General features: G+C 42.4%; 1 protein-coding gene and 1 pseudogene across 1 annotated transcript in view; one reads left to right on the forward strand and one right to left on the reverse strand.

The window, feature by feature from the left end:
* LOC147314021 (calsyntenin-2-like) overlaps positions 1-16,012 on the reverse strand; it is a 338,234-nt gene that overhangs the window by 111,586 nt on the left and 210,636 nt on the right. The window contains exon 5 of the mRNA XM_086260806.1: positions 6,588-6,737. Within this exon, the coding sequence (XP_086116932.1) occupies positions 6,588-6,737 (150 nt within the window). The remainder of the gene's footprint in view (positions 1-6,587; positions 6,738-16,012) is intronic.
* LOC147314022 (uncharacterized) lies at positions 10,991-12,800 on the forward strand (annotated as a pseudogene).

The following is a 16,012-nucleotide window of genomic DNA, read 5'->3' on the forward strand; positions in this document are numbered from 1 at the left end:
ATTCAAAACATGAATACATGATGGGCTTGGATTTACAACATTATGATTGAAATGTGCTCTATTTGGAAGCAGCTGGCCCCCCTCCCCTTTCGACAGGTTGTGTGTGAGACTTTAAATCATCAAACTGTAAATTGTAAATTTTAAATTGTTATTGATCCCTTTACCCCGAGTCCTAAAGTGTATATTTATTTTCTTACTCTTCTTATATATGTTGTTTGTTTACTTGCACTGCTGTAACTGGAGCCTCGTTCTCTCATCTCACTATATACCGGACTGTATCGGAGATGACAATAAAGTTTACTTTGACTTCAGCACCGAGCAGGCGCACCGAGGGCTCTCGCGCTCACTTTTCGCATATAGAATTTCGAAAAATTCGGGGCAAATTATAAGTCTGTATCATTATGTCTGGTGTTTTCATGTTTGTTGGTTTATTTTTATTTAGTTTTATTTTGCGAGTTGGTTATTAGATGCTGCTCCAGCCAGCCAGAGAATCCCCCGCCGCCCCGTCCTCTCCTCCCTGTGCCGCAAGCAGCGGGCGCACCTCGCAAACGGAGGGCGCCCTTACTCCCAGTAAATGGGCGATAGAAAACCGATCGGTGCCTATGCCATTCCCAATATGTGCTGGCTGATGTCGGGGCAGCATGAGTACGAGCAATTTTTTTTTTTTGCCGATGCCTGTGATGCCGCTCCCCACCAGGATGGCACCCCGGGCAACCGCCCGTGTCGCCCGTATCAAAAACCGCTACTGCTTGTATGTGAGGAGCAGGATTTTCAAATTCAAGTCGGGAGACATAAGGTCTTTCTTTCTAGTCAATGTCAGTACTCAAGCTAACTCTCACACATGATGAATAGGTGCATACACTTTCTCAACATCACCATGTTAGCGTTGCCATTGTAAGTACACTGCCCTACAAGTTTATCAGTATTGAGCTGCAAGTTTTGTCATAGTTCCATGATCCACGACAAATAATACGACAGACGTAGGAATTTATAAACCAAAAAAAGCATGATTAATTTTAGGATAAGTGTTAGTCAGTGTTATCAGTGTGTCAGCAGTTAGATAAGTGTTTCCATGTTAGGCATATGGTGAGATGTAGTAGAACCTAAAATAATCAGGCTGAGGCCAAACAAATAAATGACATGGGTAAAGCGAGGAAGATTGCAAACACTGAGACAGGCGGCTCTTTAAATGCTCCAGGGAGACTTGCCAGGTCTTCCCAGTAGCACTGCCTACCAGGAGCCTGTAAGACAACTAAGGAGGAGGAAAATAGGCAAAACACACACATTTAAATTTTGCTTAAATTTTTCAATTAAATCACATTATATGGTACAAATTTCCTTTTCATGCTTATCCATAATGTGCTGATCAATATATACTGTGTCTTTTGTAACACCAAACTGTAGATTAATAAGCAATGATGTCATACACTACAGTTACAAATAACTTCAAGAATCCTTTGTGAAACTTTGAAGAGTGTACCTCCGTAAAGTCAATTTAGTTGTGTTGGTGACTGTCTCTGTGTTTGACCACCATCCAAGGACACAAACACTGAGAAAACAAACAGTCTCAGAAAACAAAAAAACTCAAAGTGCTCGGTCTCTAGTCTGGGGCCTCCTGGCTTTAAGACTGACCACATAAAGCTTTCTGTCAATGTGCCTGTTATTGTGTTAGAGACAAACTGTATCACACCAAATAAAGCTGATAGCCAACCCTTCGAATTTAGAGAAGAGGCTCAACAGCCGCTCCATCCATTATTAGTTTTTCGTGTATGTCTTTGTGTGTGTGTATTCACATGTTTGTCTTTGTATGTGGGCAGAGGGAGAAGGGAGATTAATAGACAAGATATGAGATGGACTATTATACTTTGAGAAGTTTTAAATAGCTTTTCACTGGTGGAGGGAAAAAAGCAGAGGCGGTGTAGTCTCCGGCTATAGAACAGTGTGCTAAAAAAAACGATGAAGAAGTGATGCACCGGTGAGATAGTTACAGAGCATATTGGAATTGAGAGGGACAGACATCGGCATCCTTCCAAGAACCTGCAACAAATGAAACATAATGTTCACCAGGAAGAGATGCAGGTACAGGACAGATTCGTGGGCTCTGATCAGAGCACTGATTGCAGGTTTACATGCTGAGGGAACTAGATGGCACTCTGAACCATGATTCATGTCCAGTTAATTTGCCTGTGTATCTTCATCCATTAAGATCTGGAAAAGGTTACTTTGGACACAGATGTTTGATGTGTAAAACACCAGATGACTCTTGCTGTTTTTTCATATTTAAACCAAGTGGCAACTTTCAGAGCTGAAACAATTAAGCCTGAAGTGCAAAAAAGTATTCTTAAAAATCATCGCCTGGCACACTCATCCATACTTTACTATAGTCAGGTGCTTGGCTAGCTTAATTGACAGGTTTCAGAAGTCCGCTAGATCTCACCTATAATTATTACTCTCAATAAATAATATGATCTGCTGCGTGAAAAAGTTTTTGCTTCAGTTTTGATGCATGAAATTCTAGTATCTTATTAGGCTGTCAGATATGCATGTCTCTTTGTTATTAACCAATTAATTAAACAAAAACAGGACAGTAGGTCAAGGTAACTTTATTTATACCCATAGGCAAGGTAAATTTGAAGTAGGTAAAACACTGAAGCTTTAACAATAAAAAAGTCCATCAGCATCAGACGCAACTACCTCCATGATTTTTGTCTTTTTTTTGGGGGGGGGGGGTATGATTTAGATCTTTTTCAGCCAGCAGGAGTTCGTAGAAACAGGTTTTGACAAAGCGTCTCATTTGAAGTTGATATGGGTAAATCTCTAGGACATCTTTGTTGTTACATACTAATATAATGATTTATATGGAGACATGTTTTCGTCTGCTGGATTGCCAAAAGCCAAATAACCACTCTCTTTTAGACCTGCCTTTGGCTGATTACAAACCTTATGATCTACTAATTGGTGGACAGCTGAAAACAGCTGTATGATGTGGCTGAAAATACTACACACACCTCTGTAAATGTGAGTCTGTGTGTGTGTGTGTGTGTGTGTGTGTGTGTGTGTGTGTGTGTGTGCGCGCGCGCGCACAGGCAGTACCCTTCAGTAAAGAAGTTTCCAAGAACAACTGAAGACCTGAGATTGGTAGAGACACACAACTGAGCCCTGCTGTCCAGAGCCAGAGACCATGGCTAACTTGAACAGACAGATTACAGTTTTTTAACTGCAAGAAAGCAAATTTTGTGTGTGTCTGTGTGTCTGTGTGTGTATGTGTACAAGCGCACCTTTGACATTCCTGCAGTAGCCTGTGTTTAATACAACAACCACTAGGCCTATTAAATATCCCCTGATCTATGGCCGTGGCATTTACTTTTCTCTCCATCCTTTGCTTTTTTCCCTGCTGACAAACAACTCTCATAGCGACAAGTGCCCTTTCATGAAGGAACAGTGTCTCTGTGTAGATTTGTGTGTGTGATCTTTTCACCATAATTTCGGAGTTCAAATCTTAACTTGAAAAAATGCTCACACAAAAGCAGAGTGTAAAGACAGCATTATCACAGAGAACGTAAAGGTTACCTTGTATGTCCATAACAGCTCAAAGTGCTCTGTGTGTGGCTGCGTGACTGTAAGCGTGCCAGGCAAAGGCACTGAACTTGTGCACACACCCACCAAAACCTAAAGACCGATCAGTTCCTGATTGGCAAAGTGAATAAAAAACAGACCATTTTATTAATATGTAATTTTCAGCTGGATTAGATTTTGTCCGGGGTAGTCTAAGGTTTAGCAGTAGGTTACTTTGTTTCAACTAAACATCTACCCAATGGCAGCTGCCCTCCCTGATGGCAGTGGTCTCTCCCAGAAGGGAAAAAATAAAATAAAAAAAATACACAGGCACAGCATGAGCACTACAATAAAAGAGCACACTATGATAATTTGGCCTTCAAACTGTCCCAGTCTCAGTTCATCAGCATCCATCCATCCAATGCATGAAGCAAGCCTCGTCTAGAATTAAGTACTTCAGTACCGACAGCAGCCAAAGGATCAACTGTAAATGTTGTCACTGATGGTTCAGAGCTGTGCTGGCAGCAGGAGGTGTATACAACATTAAGCTTGGGCTTTTAATTTTGTTATTAGTTATGTATATATGTGAATATGTGAGTCTATGAATGTGTATTTATATCATAATGACCAATTTTTTCTTATGTGTGACCTATTGTGTTGTGGCATCTTGATAGTTCAACTGTACATTGTGAAATACGAAATATTCAAAGTGCCATCGTGATTACTTCTAAATTAAACCTTTACCATTAAAACACAACAAAGTGAGCAATTGTTTTAAAATACATTTTAATATAATATAATTATGTAATAATTTGAATTGTAAAATAAAGGGTGACATTTTTTACACTTTTCTTTCCCTCATTCTTTGGTTTTTGATTCCCGTGAATCTTAAAATTAAGCCTCCTACTCTGGTGGAGTTTGAATTGATCCATGTTAAGAAATTATTTATACTAAATAGTACTAATGTTAAATTTGATTGCTTCCCCCTTTTCCCATCTTAATTTTTCCACCTTGCTTGGGAAACTGTGGAGACAAAAACGACTGTTGAATATTTTATTTTCTATATTTAATTTAAAAGTGTACAACGACAAATGTTGAAACTGAGAAATTGCCTTGTGTTTTTGAAAAAATAAATGCTCCTCTTGAATTTCACGCCAGGACTATGTTTCAAAAAGGCTTGGAGAGGGGCATTATTACCACTGTGTTGCATCACCTCTTCTTTTAACACCACTGTATAAATGTTTGGAAACCGAGGTGAACAATTGTAGTTCTGAAAGCAAGATGTTTCCCCATCCTTACTCGATATACTGCAGAGTTTTAACAGTTCGACCCTTCTGGGTCTATTTTTTGCCAAATGTGTGTGTGATAGCTCGCGCCTGCAGGGAGGCCAGTTTATTACCTGATCTCTTTTACTAGAGTAAGAGTGATGTTTTAATACCTGCTGGTTTGGCGTTGTCTTATTGAAATAAGCAGGAGCTTACCAGAAAAAGCTGCCGTCTAGGTGTTAGAATATAGTCCAAAACCTTTATATGTCATGCAGATATGAAGTTATATATGCCAAGAGTACTAATGCAATGCTGTGCATGCATGGATCCTAGCTTCTGAACTGTGCACCGATGGTAAGCCAGTGATTTCCTCTATGGTTTTCTTTTTCTCAGACAACACCAAAAAGCAGCTGAAATTTCGATTTATCACGCTTATCTAAACTCCTCTCCCTCAAACAGTTGTGGCAGATGGCTGCGCCTCCCTGATCCTGGTTTTTTGGAGGTTTCTTCCTGTAAAAAGGGGTTTTCCCTTCTAACTGTCACCAAGTGCTTGCTCATAGGGGGTTGTTAGATTGTTGGGAGTTTCTGTATTTACCTCACAATACAAAGTGCCTTGATGCAGATGTTGTTGTGTTAGAAAAACAATTTAACTGAATCATGTCAATTATTACTGCAGTGGCCTCTGAAGACCAGAAGATGATCTCTTCAGCATGGATTTTGGATCTTGTACAAAAGTTATCTTAATTTTCAACTCTTCCTCTTCTTTGCTCTTAAACATTTAATATTGATGTTTCTTATATTCATATTTCAAACAGTGTCCTAGTGTTGTTGGAAACAGAATTATAAGATTCTTTTTTTCTGTGAAATTCCTGAGTCACATCAGAAACATAAACACTTGTCCAGAAGCTTTAAAAAAAACATACAAGTTGGAGGACTGAAACAAGATTGAATATGAGCCAAGCAACTTAGCAGTTTCGTCAGGGTTCAGTGGCTGCCACTGAGCTGCTGCCAGGGTCCTCATTTACTGCTGTTTATCACCAGCCTGCTATCTTTGCGTTCTGTGGGATAAATGGCTGGATGCCAAAGAGCACATGAATCACCTTGTTAATGACAGAACAACACAGATTGCGCATGGTTACATGTGAAGCTGAAAACAGCATGTGGCCATCTTTCATCACGTGCTGCCGCCCTCTCTGACAAGCGTAAATTGCATCTAAAGTTATCTTAAGCACTGTTTGTGTTGTTGTGGCAGCACTCAGACGCTTGCCTTTGCATTACTCTGGGCCTTGTTAAAGCTGCCAAGACCATCTTCTGATGCGCTAGGAGCGGTATAGGTTGAGTCACAGTGCTTTTAGTAAAGTGTTGTTGATCACACCAGCTACGCTTGACAGGCCAATTCCTCAGGGAGGGAAAGAGAGACAGAAAGAGGCTTAGAAAAGGAAAGTGAGAGAGAAGAATATAGAAACATACTGTAGGTAAAGAAAGATGAGAAATGTAGACATTATGATAAGCACAAATGGAGAAAAATGAAGCATGCTGACTTAAGCAACGCATTTAGAGGTAAGTAGGAACACACACTATGAGTAATCACTTACAAATAAGCACATCTGTGAACATCAATAGAATGAAGCCACACACAGACTGCACAGACTATAATCACACACAAACAACCGCATCTGTGTTTCTGGGTGTATAAACACCGCACAGTCAGACCTGCCTGAAATCTGTGCACACAAACACAGACAGGCAGATATAACAAGGACCAACCTTGCCAGCCAGGTTTGCAGACCGGCTTGACGTCAATGCGGACAGGAACGCTGTGCAAGGCTCTCTTCTGGCCGCAGTCCCAGGCTGTCACCTGGATCTCGTACTGCTGCTGGCGATCATAGCTCAGTTTCTCCGTGTTCCGGATGTTACCTGGTAGGGAAGAAAAGGTCGAGGTCAAATTAATCCAAAATAGCTTTTTAAAGCAACTCATTATAGCGTATTGTTGAGTAAATCCAGCTTCCCTATTGTGTCTCATAATGAACACATTTTGTGTTTAGTGGTTTGCCAAAATTAAATGTTTTAAGAATAATAAAAAAAATAAAATAACCATCATTCAGTTAGTAAACTATTGTCTGGTTTGTGTGGCAGTGATGAAGTTAGAAAGTTGCAATCGCTGTGTCCAATTTTCTACAAAAGAACTCATCCTGTGCAGTTAGATTCTCTGTTAAATTGTTCAATTTAATTTACACTTCCCAACCAGCAAAACACCTGAAATTGATTTAGGCAATTAGGGAAAATATAAGGCAGCTGTAGATTTGATCCATTTGGGTGGATCAAATGGTTTATGGCCTGGACAATAAACGCACATTTATCCTAATTTCACATTAGACAAAAAAGGCAGCTGTAAATGAAATTAACTGTGGTTGAATCACATTTCTCTTCTCATGGGCCAGAAACATTTTGAGACTAAACATAGCTCCCATTGGCTGAGTTGGTAGAAAAATGGAAGACATCCAGAATTTTTGGTTTGAGGAACAGCTATAATTAAAAATCAAAAGCATGCTAACACAGCAGGAAAATTTTTAATGGTACATGCACACAGGGCCGAGTAGGGTTGTTTTCCATGCATGCTCTGGATTAGTCATGACTCTTGAGTACTTAAGTATGTTAATATAAAAAAAATGAGGTTAAAGACACAGTTGACTACTCTTAATGGCAAAACTCAGTTTTCATCCACAGTGGCTGCTTTACTACAAACTTGACCAGGGATCACAATAAACTGCCAGACAGTTAAATATGAGTACTGATGCTGATGCTAGTGCTAGCTGGCTCTCTAGCTAAAAGCACCATTGTTTTTCAGCCATTGATGCTACATGTCTTGATTTGATTTTATGTTTATACAAGTGAAATTGCTGTGTTATTACATACATATTTAAGGTTAGTCTTTTACATTGAAGTAAACTAACATAAATATCTGAATTGTTTAGCACCTTAAATCGTCATATATGTGGGCTAATCCAACCCAACCACTATTAACTGTTAGCAGATCTACTGCTACTGGCACGTTTAACAGCTGATAAATGAAAATAAGTATAAGTGTGTGTTAATGTTGCACAGCGTGTCGACCAAAGCAGTTGGAATGCTAAAAACAATAACTAGCTGATCCCAGCAGAACTACACATAACAAATATTAGGAAAATCTTAATATGTTTCATGCATCTAAAAGAAAAATAAACAATATATTTAAATATACACATATATAATATGTTTTAAATAAAAAAAAACTGATCAACATCTCAATTTTAATTATTAGATCTGGGATCTAATAATTAAAACCTTTAACCTGGAAAAAGGCTGCAAGTTCAAAACATCCAAGTGTCATGTAGGTCTTGAGCCTGTGTTTTGGTTTTTAAACTGTTGATTTTTCTAAATGATTCATTGTTTTGAGTTCTCTATGTCCCTTGGGCTTCCTGTTTTATTTTGGTAGTCTGTTGTCTCTTATGAATTAGGTTCAGTTTGCTTCCCTTACCTCGTTACATCTAATTTCTTCTTGCTGTGTTTCCCAACTGTCTCCACTCTCCCTAATCTTCCCCTTGTGTATATATTGTCTCAGTCTCCCCTTGTCTCTCGTCGGAGTCTCTGCTCATTTGTTTTCATGTCCCACTAGTCCCATGTTTCCTTAGTTTCCTTTCCCAGTTTAGGTTATTTGTTATGTCTTGGTATTTCTTTTGTACTCTCATGTTCCAGCAACGCTCGATTTACATTAACTCATTCCTGTCTCTCTGCGTCATCTGCATTTTGTTCCACACTCAGCTCCACACGATCTGCAGCCCGCAGATCATGACACCAAGTAAATATAAAATGCTCAGTGGAAGCATTTGGGAAGTTATTACATATTACAGAAAACAGCCTGCACATTTTTTGTGAACCATTTTATGTAATACATACCACAAACACAAATCTGAGTCTGGAGTTTCTAAATCATCAGTGGCTGGAAGTCAGATTTTATAGAGTCATAAAATGTGATCTTTTACAGCTAAATGAGTTTCATTTTACTGCAGTCATAAGAAATATGTTATAGCTATGTTTCTGTACTCATCACTAGACTTTTACATTTATTTAGAATGGATCTCTTCTCTAGTCTGGTGCCTTGAAAAATACCCACTTTGACATTTTAGCATAAACCATAGTATCGCAAGTTAAGTATATATACTTGCCTATGCTCTCCCTTGTGGAAAATGAGAAGCAGCAGTTCCACTTGAATTGGTGTCTACTGCACGACGCTGTATATCTTAATGACATTTTAGACTTTTTAGATAACACACAACGTGTATCTGTTGCTGTCTTCTTTTCCCTTGTGCAGTTTGTTTGCTTAAAGGAGCAATGAGTATTTAATTTTAAACCATCCCAATATGTCATTGTCAAATTAACTTTGATGCCTTAATATAATCACTGTAACAAATGAGATCACGGCAGAGATGACAGGTAGCCTCCGTCTCTCAAAGTGTTTGATTAGAGCTAATGTTTTTTTAAAATTAAGAACACATTTTCATTAAATCCATGCTGCCTTCTGATTCAGAGACAATGTTGCCCCTGTCTTGCCATTACCACAATCAGTCCTTTCATGTTATTATCATCCTTCAACAATGAGATTACTATTGTTGTAAAAATCCTTGTTGGTTAATCAACTTCTGATATGAATCATATCAAAGCCCTTATCAGTTTTAATTAGAGATTTTTTTTGTATTGTCAAATAGAATGAAATGTGGATCTGGATACCTACTGGCAATCAATAGAAATAGAAATTATCACAAAGGTTTGTCACTTTAGGCTTAAAAAGTGCACACTTTACTAGATTACATAAGGTTATCCGGGCTTGTGCGCACAAAAACTAGGAAAGTTGAATGAAATTTAGAAATGATCAAATATGTTATGTACACCTGCATTTTATTATAAATGTACTCACCATTAAACAAATCCCAAAAGGTCACACATGATACAGTTAAAAGTGAATGCTAGGAATGCTGGGAAAGCTTAATTAAACAAGAATATGCCACAGTCTGGCAGGGATTCAAAGGGAATAATGATTGCATACTCAACACCTTAGAAGGAACACCTGTTTCCCTCATGGGAAAATGAGCAGGAAGACAGACACAAAAAATAAAATCCAGTTAGTGAGTTCAAAATAAAACAGGAAGTAACTAAAGAGAAGCCCAATATTATGATAATATGTAAAAAAAAAAAAAGTAGGAGTAGAGTACAAGATGCAATAAACTGCCTTAAGAGAAATGATTCTGAGGTATTTTCAGCTGAATTTAAATACCACATGTTTGAAAAGAAAGAGAAAAAAATCTGGAGTGTGGACAAAAATGACCTTTGCAGACCTCTGTACCGTGTTTCTTTGCTTAGGTTTAATGCCTCTAGGCTACATTTAGCCTCTACTAACATAATAGACCAAAATATTTTACAAACATGTCTCCAGCTCAGATGAGATGGGAAGAGTGGGTTGCAGTTACTGCTGCTTACTATAAATGAAAGTGTATAAGGTCTACTTGTATGAAACTTCTATGAAAAACATACAAGAGTTTTTCAAGATCCCTTGAAAAAATATATAATGAAACTCGTATGTTTTGGATACTTACTAAAACAATATATGAAAGTAATGAGAAAGTGGCCACTTTCATGAGTAAATCATATAAGTTTTTACTATTTCTTTTCCATATGGGAAGAAGCGTTATACAGATGCAAAAACACATTTCTAAAGTACTACATCTTCATCACTGCAAAGTAAGAGAAACTGGAGCATATTCAGTAGGAACATGACTGTTCACAGCAAAGATCACAGTAAGAAAACAGCAGGCAATCCTTAAAGAGCCAAAAATTCACAGAGTAACAGCAAAACACATGCAAAAATGTAAACTTGCCACCTGTTTAAATCTTTGGTCATGGTCATTTTAAGAAAAACACTGAATAAGATGGGAAGATATGAAGGACTCTATTGTGAAAGAAACACTGCAGATTGCATTTGGTTCGGAAAAGACCACCTGGATGTATCTACAGAAGCTTTGGGACAATGTTAGCAGGATAAAATACACCAGATAGACATTAAAACCTCATTGTAAGTAAAAAATGTTGTATTTTATTTGTATACCTGTCAGGGCTCTGTGTGCGGGCAGGCAGAGATGAGGATCCAAATGCAGGACTCGGAAAATGGAATGTAACTCAAAAAACCTCAGCTTTATTGCTGGCAGGAATACAAACATGAAGTGAGGCCGGAACACTGAGACCGTGACAGTACCCCCCCTCTAAGGGCTGACTCCCGACAGCCCCAAACAAAAAAAAGCACAACAAAGCACCAGGCCAGGGCGGGCGGAGGGGGTCCAGGATGGAGGGACAGAGCCCAAACAAAAAAACAAGGAGCACCAGAGTCCAAAAAACGCAGGAAAGCATATCAAAAACAAAACGAAACCAGAGCTCACCAAGAGTCTACAAAAAGTCCAGGGGGCCGACCGCGCACACGGCAACGGTGGCGACGTGCGAACAGTTCTGGAGGCCGACCGTGCACACGGCAACGGCGGGCAAACAGTTCTGGAGGCCGACCGTGCGGACGGCAACGGCGGCGAGGAAGCAGTTCTGGGGGCCGACCGTGCGGACGGCAACGGCGGCGAGGAAGCAGTTCTGGGGGCCGACCGTGCGGACGGCAACGGCGGCGGGAATGCAAGCCTGGAGGCCGGCCACACGGAAGGCAGTGGCGGCAACAGAAGTCCGGAGGGCGGCCACGGTGGTGATGATGCCCAACAAGCGGCCTGGCAGATGACCGACAATGTGGAGGTGGTAGGAGGGGACCCGAAGGCTGCGTGGCCCCTGCAGCCCCAGGCGAAGCGGAGGTTGGATCAGATGAGGCAGAGGCTGAAGCCGAAGCTGGGCCAGGCGACGCTGAAGCGAATGCGGAGGCTGAACCAGGTGAGGCTGATGCAGAGGCGGGGCCAAACGAAGCTGGTGATGCGGGAACTGGACCAGACAAGGATGAGGACGCGGAGGCCGGACCAGACGAGGATGAGGACGCGGAGGCCGGACCAGACGAGGATGAGGACGCGGAGGCTGGACCAGACGACGCTGAAGCGGATGCGGAGGCTGGACCCGGCGAAGCGAATGAAGCTGAAAAAGGCGAAGCTGAAGCCGAAGCTGAAGCCGGAGCTGGACCAGGCGAAGCTGAAGCCGGAGCTGGACCAGGCGAAGATGAAGCCGGAGCTGGACCAGGCGAAGATGAAGCCGGAGCCGGACCAGGTGTGGGTGATGCTGAAGCCGGACCAGGCGACGGCGAGGATGCAGCAGAGTCCAAGCCAGGTGACGGCGAGGATGCAGCAGAGGCCGAGCCAGGCGACGGCATGGGTGGAGATACGGAGGCTGCAGCTGACGTGGATGAAGACACGGAGGCTGCAGCTGACGTAGATGAAGACACGGAGGCTGCAGCTGGCGTGGATGAAGACACGGAGGCTGCAGCTGGCGTGGATGAAGACACGGAGGCTGCAGCTAGCGGCGGCGTGGAAGCTGGAGACGGAGGCGCTGCAGCAGGCGGCGGCATGGATGAAACTGCTGCTGCAAGCGTGGATGAGGCTGCTGGTGGAGCAGCTGGTGGCTGGACGGGCTCCTTGGGCCCCCCAGCTGACGAGGAAGGAGGCTGGACGGGCTTCTCGGGCCCTCCAGCGAGAACAGTCTCAGGACCAGTGGGCACAGGGGCCCCTGGAACACGCAGGACAAAACCAGCAGGTGCGAGGACCTCTGGCAGGAACAGATCAGAACCAGCAGGCCCACGAGCCTCTGGCAGGGACAGATCAGAACCAGCAGGCGCACGGGCCTCTGGCAGGGACAGATCAGAACCAGCAGGCGCACGGGCCTTTGGCAGGGACAGAACAGAACCAGCAGGTGCACGGGCCTCTGGCAGGGACAGAACAGAACCAGCAGGCGCACGGGCCTCTGGCAAACACATAGCAGACTTCAGTCGCCCAGAGCATTGACTCTGCTCAGGCAGTGACAGCCGGGTGCAGTCCTCAGCTGGGTTCCTAGCCTCCAGGGGTCCAGAGTAGGCTGAGGGCTGAAACTCAGCCTCTGGGGAGGCCCTGGAGCGCGTCACAGTCTCTGAACTGGCCAGCTTTTTAGGAATGATTACATTATCATGAGGTTTGTTGCTCTGCTTAGAACAAACTGATGAAACACAGTTCCTTTTAGATTGATTTGACTGAGCTTGTTGTACCGGGGTAGCAAGTGACACAGGGTGCAGGGCTAGTGGCTGCTGAACAGGAGGCTGAACTGAGGGTGACTGAAACAATGGTTGGGATGCCTACGGTGGTGGAATTGGAGACTGAGCTTGAGGCCGGGCGGCTAACTGAGCAGGAAACAAAACACACTTTACTAAGACACAGACTAGACAGAGACAGACTTGACACTGACCAAAGGCTACTAAATGATAATCACAATCACAACAGTATCAGATCATAAATCATAATATAGAAAAACACCAAGATAACTGAAACACCAAGTACCAGAGAAACAAAGGAAAATCCATGATGCAAAAGTATCAAAACATAATGAACTCAAAATACTGGGTCCAACGGACCCAGAACCGTGACAGTACCCCCCCTCTAAGGGCTGACTCCCGACAGCCCCAAACAAAAAAAAGCACAACAAAGCACCAGGCCAGGGCGGGCGGAGGGGGTCCAGGATGGAGGGACAGAGCCCAAACAAAAAAACAAGGAGCACCAGAGTCCAAAAAACGCAGGAAAGCATATCAAAAACAAAACGAAACCAGAGCTCACCAAGAGTCTACAAAAAGTCCAGGGGGCCGACCGCGCACACGGCAACGGTGGCGACGTGCGAACAGTTCTGGAGGCCGACCGTGCACACGGCAACGGCGGGCAAACAGTTCTGGAGGCCGACCGTGCGGACGGCAACGGCGGCGAGGAAGCAGTTCTGGGGGCCGACCGTGCGGACGGCAACTGGGATTGGGCAGCCCTGATTTAGGGTGCTTTGACAAGGGGATGACTGCACAAGTACCTGGTGTTGGCAGCTGCTGGTGGGCTTCACCTCAGCCAATTTGAGTCACTGGACTGGAACACTTGAACATACATGTGTCACGATCCTGGGTCTTATGACCCAGTGTTTTGAGTTTTAGTCCAACGGACCCAGAACCGTGACAATACCACCTTTCAAGACAAACATCACAAAGTTCTTCACAACCACATGCCCAAACATAAAAACAAGAGTTGACCAAATGCACAAAAAGGGGGATTTTTTAGGTGCTTTTTGAAAGAGACCAACTCCACAGCTGTGAAGCACGGTGGAGGGAGCGTCATGATTAAGGAGCAACGTTAACGCAGCTTAAGAGAGGTTGGGTAATGCAGCAGAACAGCGACCAACAGCACACACGTAAATCACTGAATAAGTATTATATAAGAAAATTCATATGTTGAAATGAGTACATGAGGCCTGACCATAACCCAGCGGAATCCCAAAGCATTACAAGAAATGTACTAAAAAGGTTCTGCAGACTCGTTTAAAGCCTGAATGTCTGATTGAAGGTGCAGCTGGAAATTCTACAAGTTACTACTTTAAATTACACTTTTTTCAGTCTGCACAACTATTAATGTGTTTATTAATGAAAAGTGCAGCTCTGAATTTAGTCAAATAGCGTATAAGACTTTTATCGCCAAAGCACATTGTAATGAGTAATTATACACAAATCATGGTCATTTAAAAGGACTCACAAACCTTGTTGGCAAGTTATAATATCTCTTGACCAGGAAAATTAATATATGGCACAAAAGTACAACTAGCACAACAAAAACATCACATCAGTGCTTCAGCTGTGTATGCATGCACAAAACTCAGATTCATCAATATTTCCTTGAGAATTTTACTTAGGTAATTATTTACAGTTTTTTCAAAACAACCTCAGCCAGAAAGATAAAATCAAGTACAGTGGAACCCCGACTTACGAATACCCCATTTAACGAAAAATTCAAGTTACGAAGGCACTTAACGGCATTATTTCTGCCCGTGTTACAGCAAAATGCCCGCGTAACGAAATCTGCTGGCTCTGATTGGCAGAGCCCAGAATGCCTACAATGCCCAATCCCTTTCGTACTTGCACTTCGCTGTTCCACTTGAACGACGTATTGCTGTTGCAGTTAGCAATTAGCCTATCGTTCACTCAAAATGCGCGATGGGTGCTTCGACAGAATCACATGTAAAGAATGCCAAGTTTTAACTGTAAAGTAATAAATTTGAGAAACACACTCCCCTTTAAATGGTAAATGGCCTGCATTTGTATAGCGCTTTTCTAGTCCATAGGACCCCAAAGCGCTTTACACTACATTCAGTCATCCACCCATTCACACACACATTCACACACTGGCGATAGCAAGCTACATTGTAGCCACAGCTGCCCTGGGGCGCACTGACAGAGGCGAGGCTGCCGGACACAGGCGCCACCGGGCCCTCTGACCACCACCAGTAGGCAAACACGGGGTTAGCATCTTGCCCAAGGATATTTGGCATGCAGCCAGGATGCAGCCTGGGATCGAACCACCGACCTTCTGATTAGTGGCTGACCTGCTCTGCCACCTGAGTTACAGCTACAGCTACAGCTTTAAAAAGTAATCCTTTCGCTACCTGGCTTCACCAACATAAAGACCAAATGAAACAGGAGACATTCATAGAGAACATTGTTTGTACTTTATTTTTGAATGTTTAGACTCAGCTTCTTCAGTAAATACAGCACATTGAATTCATCTTTGCCATCGGATCAGCTGTGCCTTACCCTCCACCTGCTTCTTCCCTTTTCTTCTAGTCTCTTATTCATTTTTTTTCTCATCAACTGTATGTTTTAAAAATCTGAATTAAAGCCTGTGTCTCAGGGGACATAAGATTCCCTTAGGTACTGTTTTTTTTCCTCCTAGGAAACATGTTGTCTCATTTCCTCATTGGAGTTTTTTTTTTTTTTTTGCTTTTACAGCACATTCAAGGAAAAATGTTTGTGTGGATTCTTTTTGTGCACAGGTAAGAACATTTGTAGGTTTATAATACTGAATGAGGATCAATATCTCTGGTTCTGCAGAGAGAAATCAGAGAGGATCATTAATCTAAATATTTCCATGAATATCAGTTTGGTACTGTGTGTCACAATATTGTATCTCTGTCTTTCC

The sequence above is a fragment of the Aulonocara sp. 'chitande type north' Nkhata Bay genome, linkage group LG14, assembly GCF_057382095.1.
Source record: "Aulonocara sp. 'chitande type north' Nkhata Bay isolate Kocher_YH1m ecotype deep benthic linkage group LG14, A_spYH_male_GT1.1, whole genome shotgun sequence".
Lineage (NCBI taxonomy): Eukaryota > Metazoa > Chordata > Actinopteri > Cichliformes > Cichlidae > Aulonocara > Aulonocara sp. 'chitande type north' Nkhata Bay.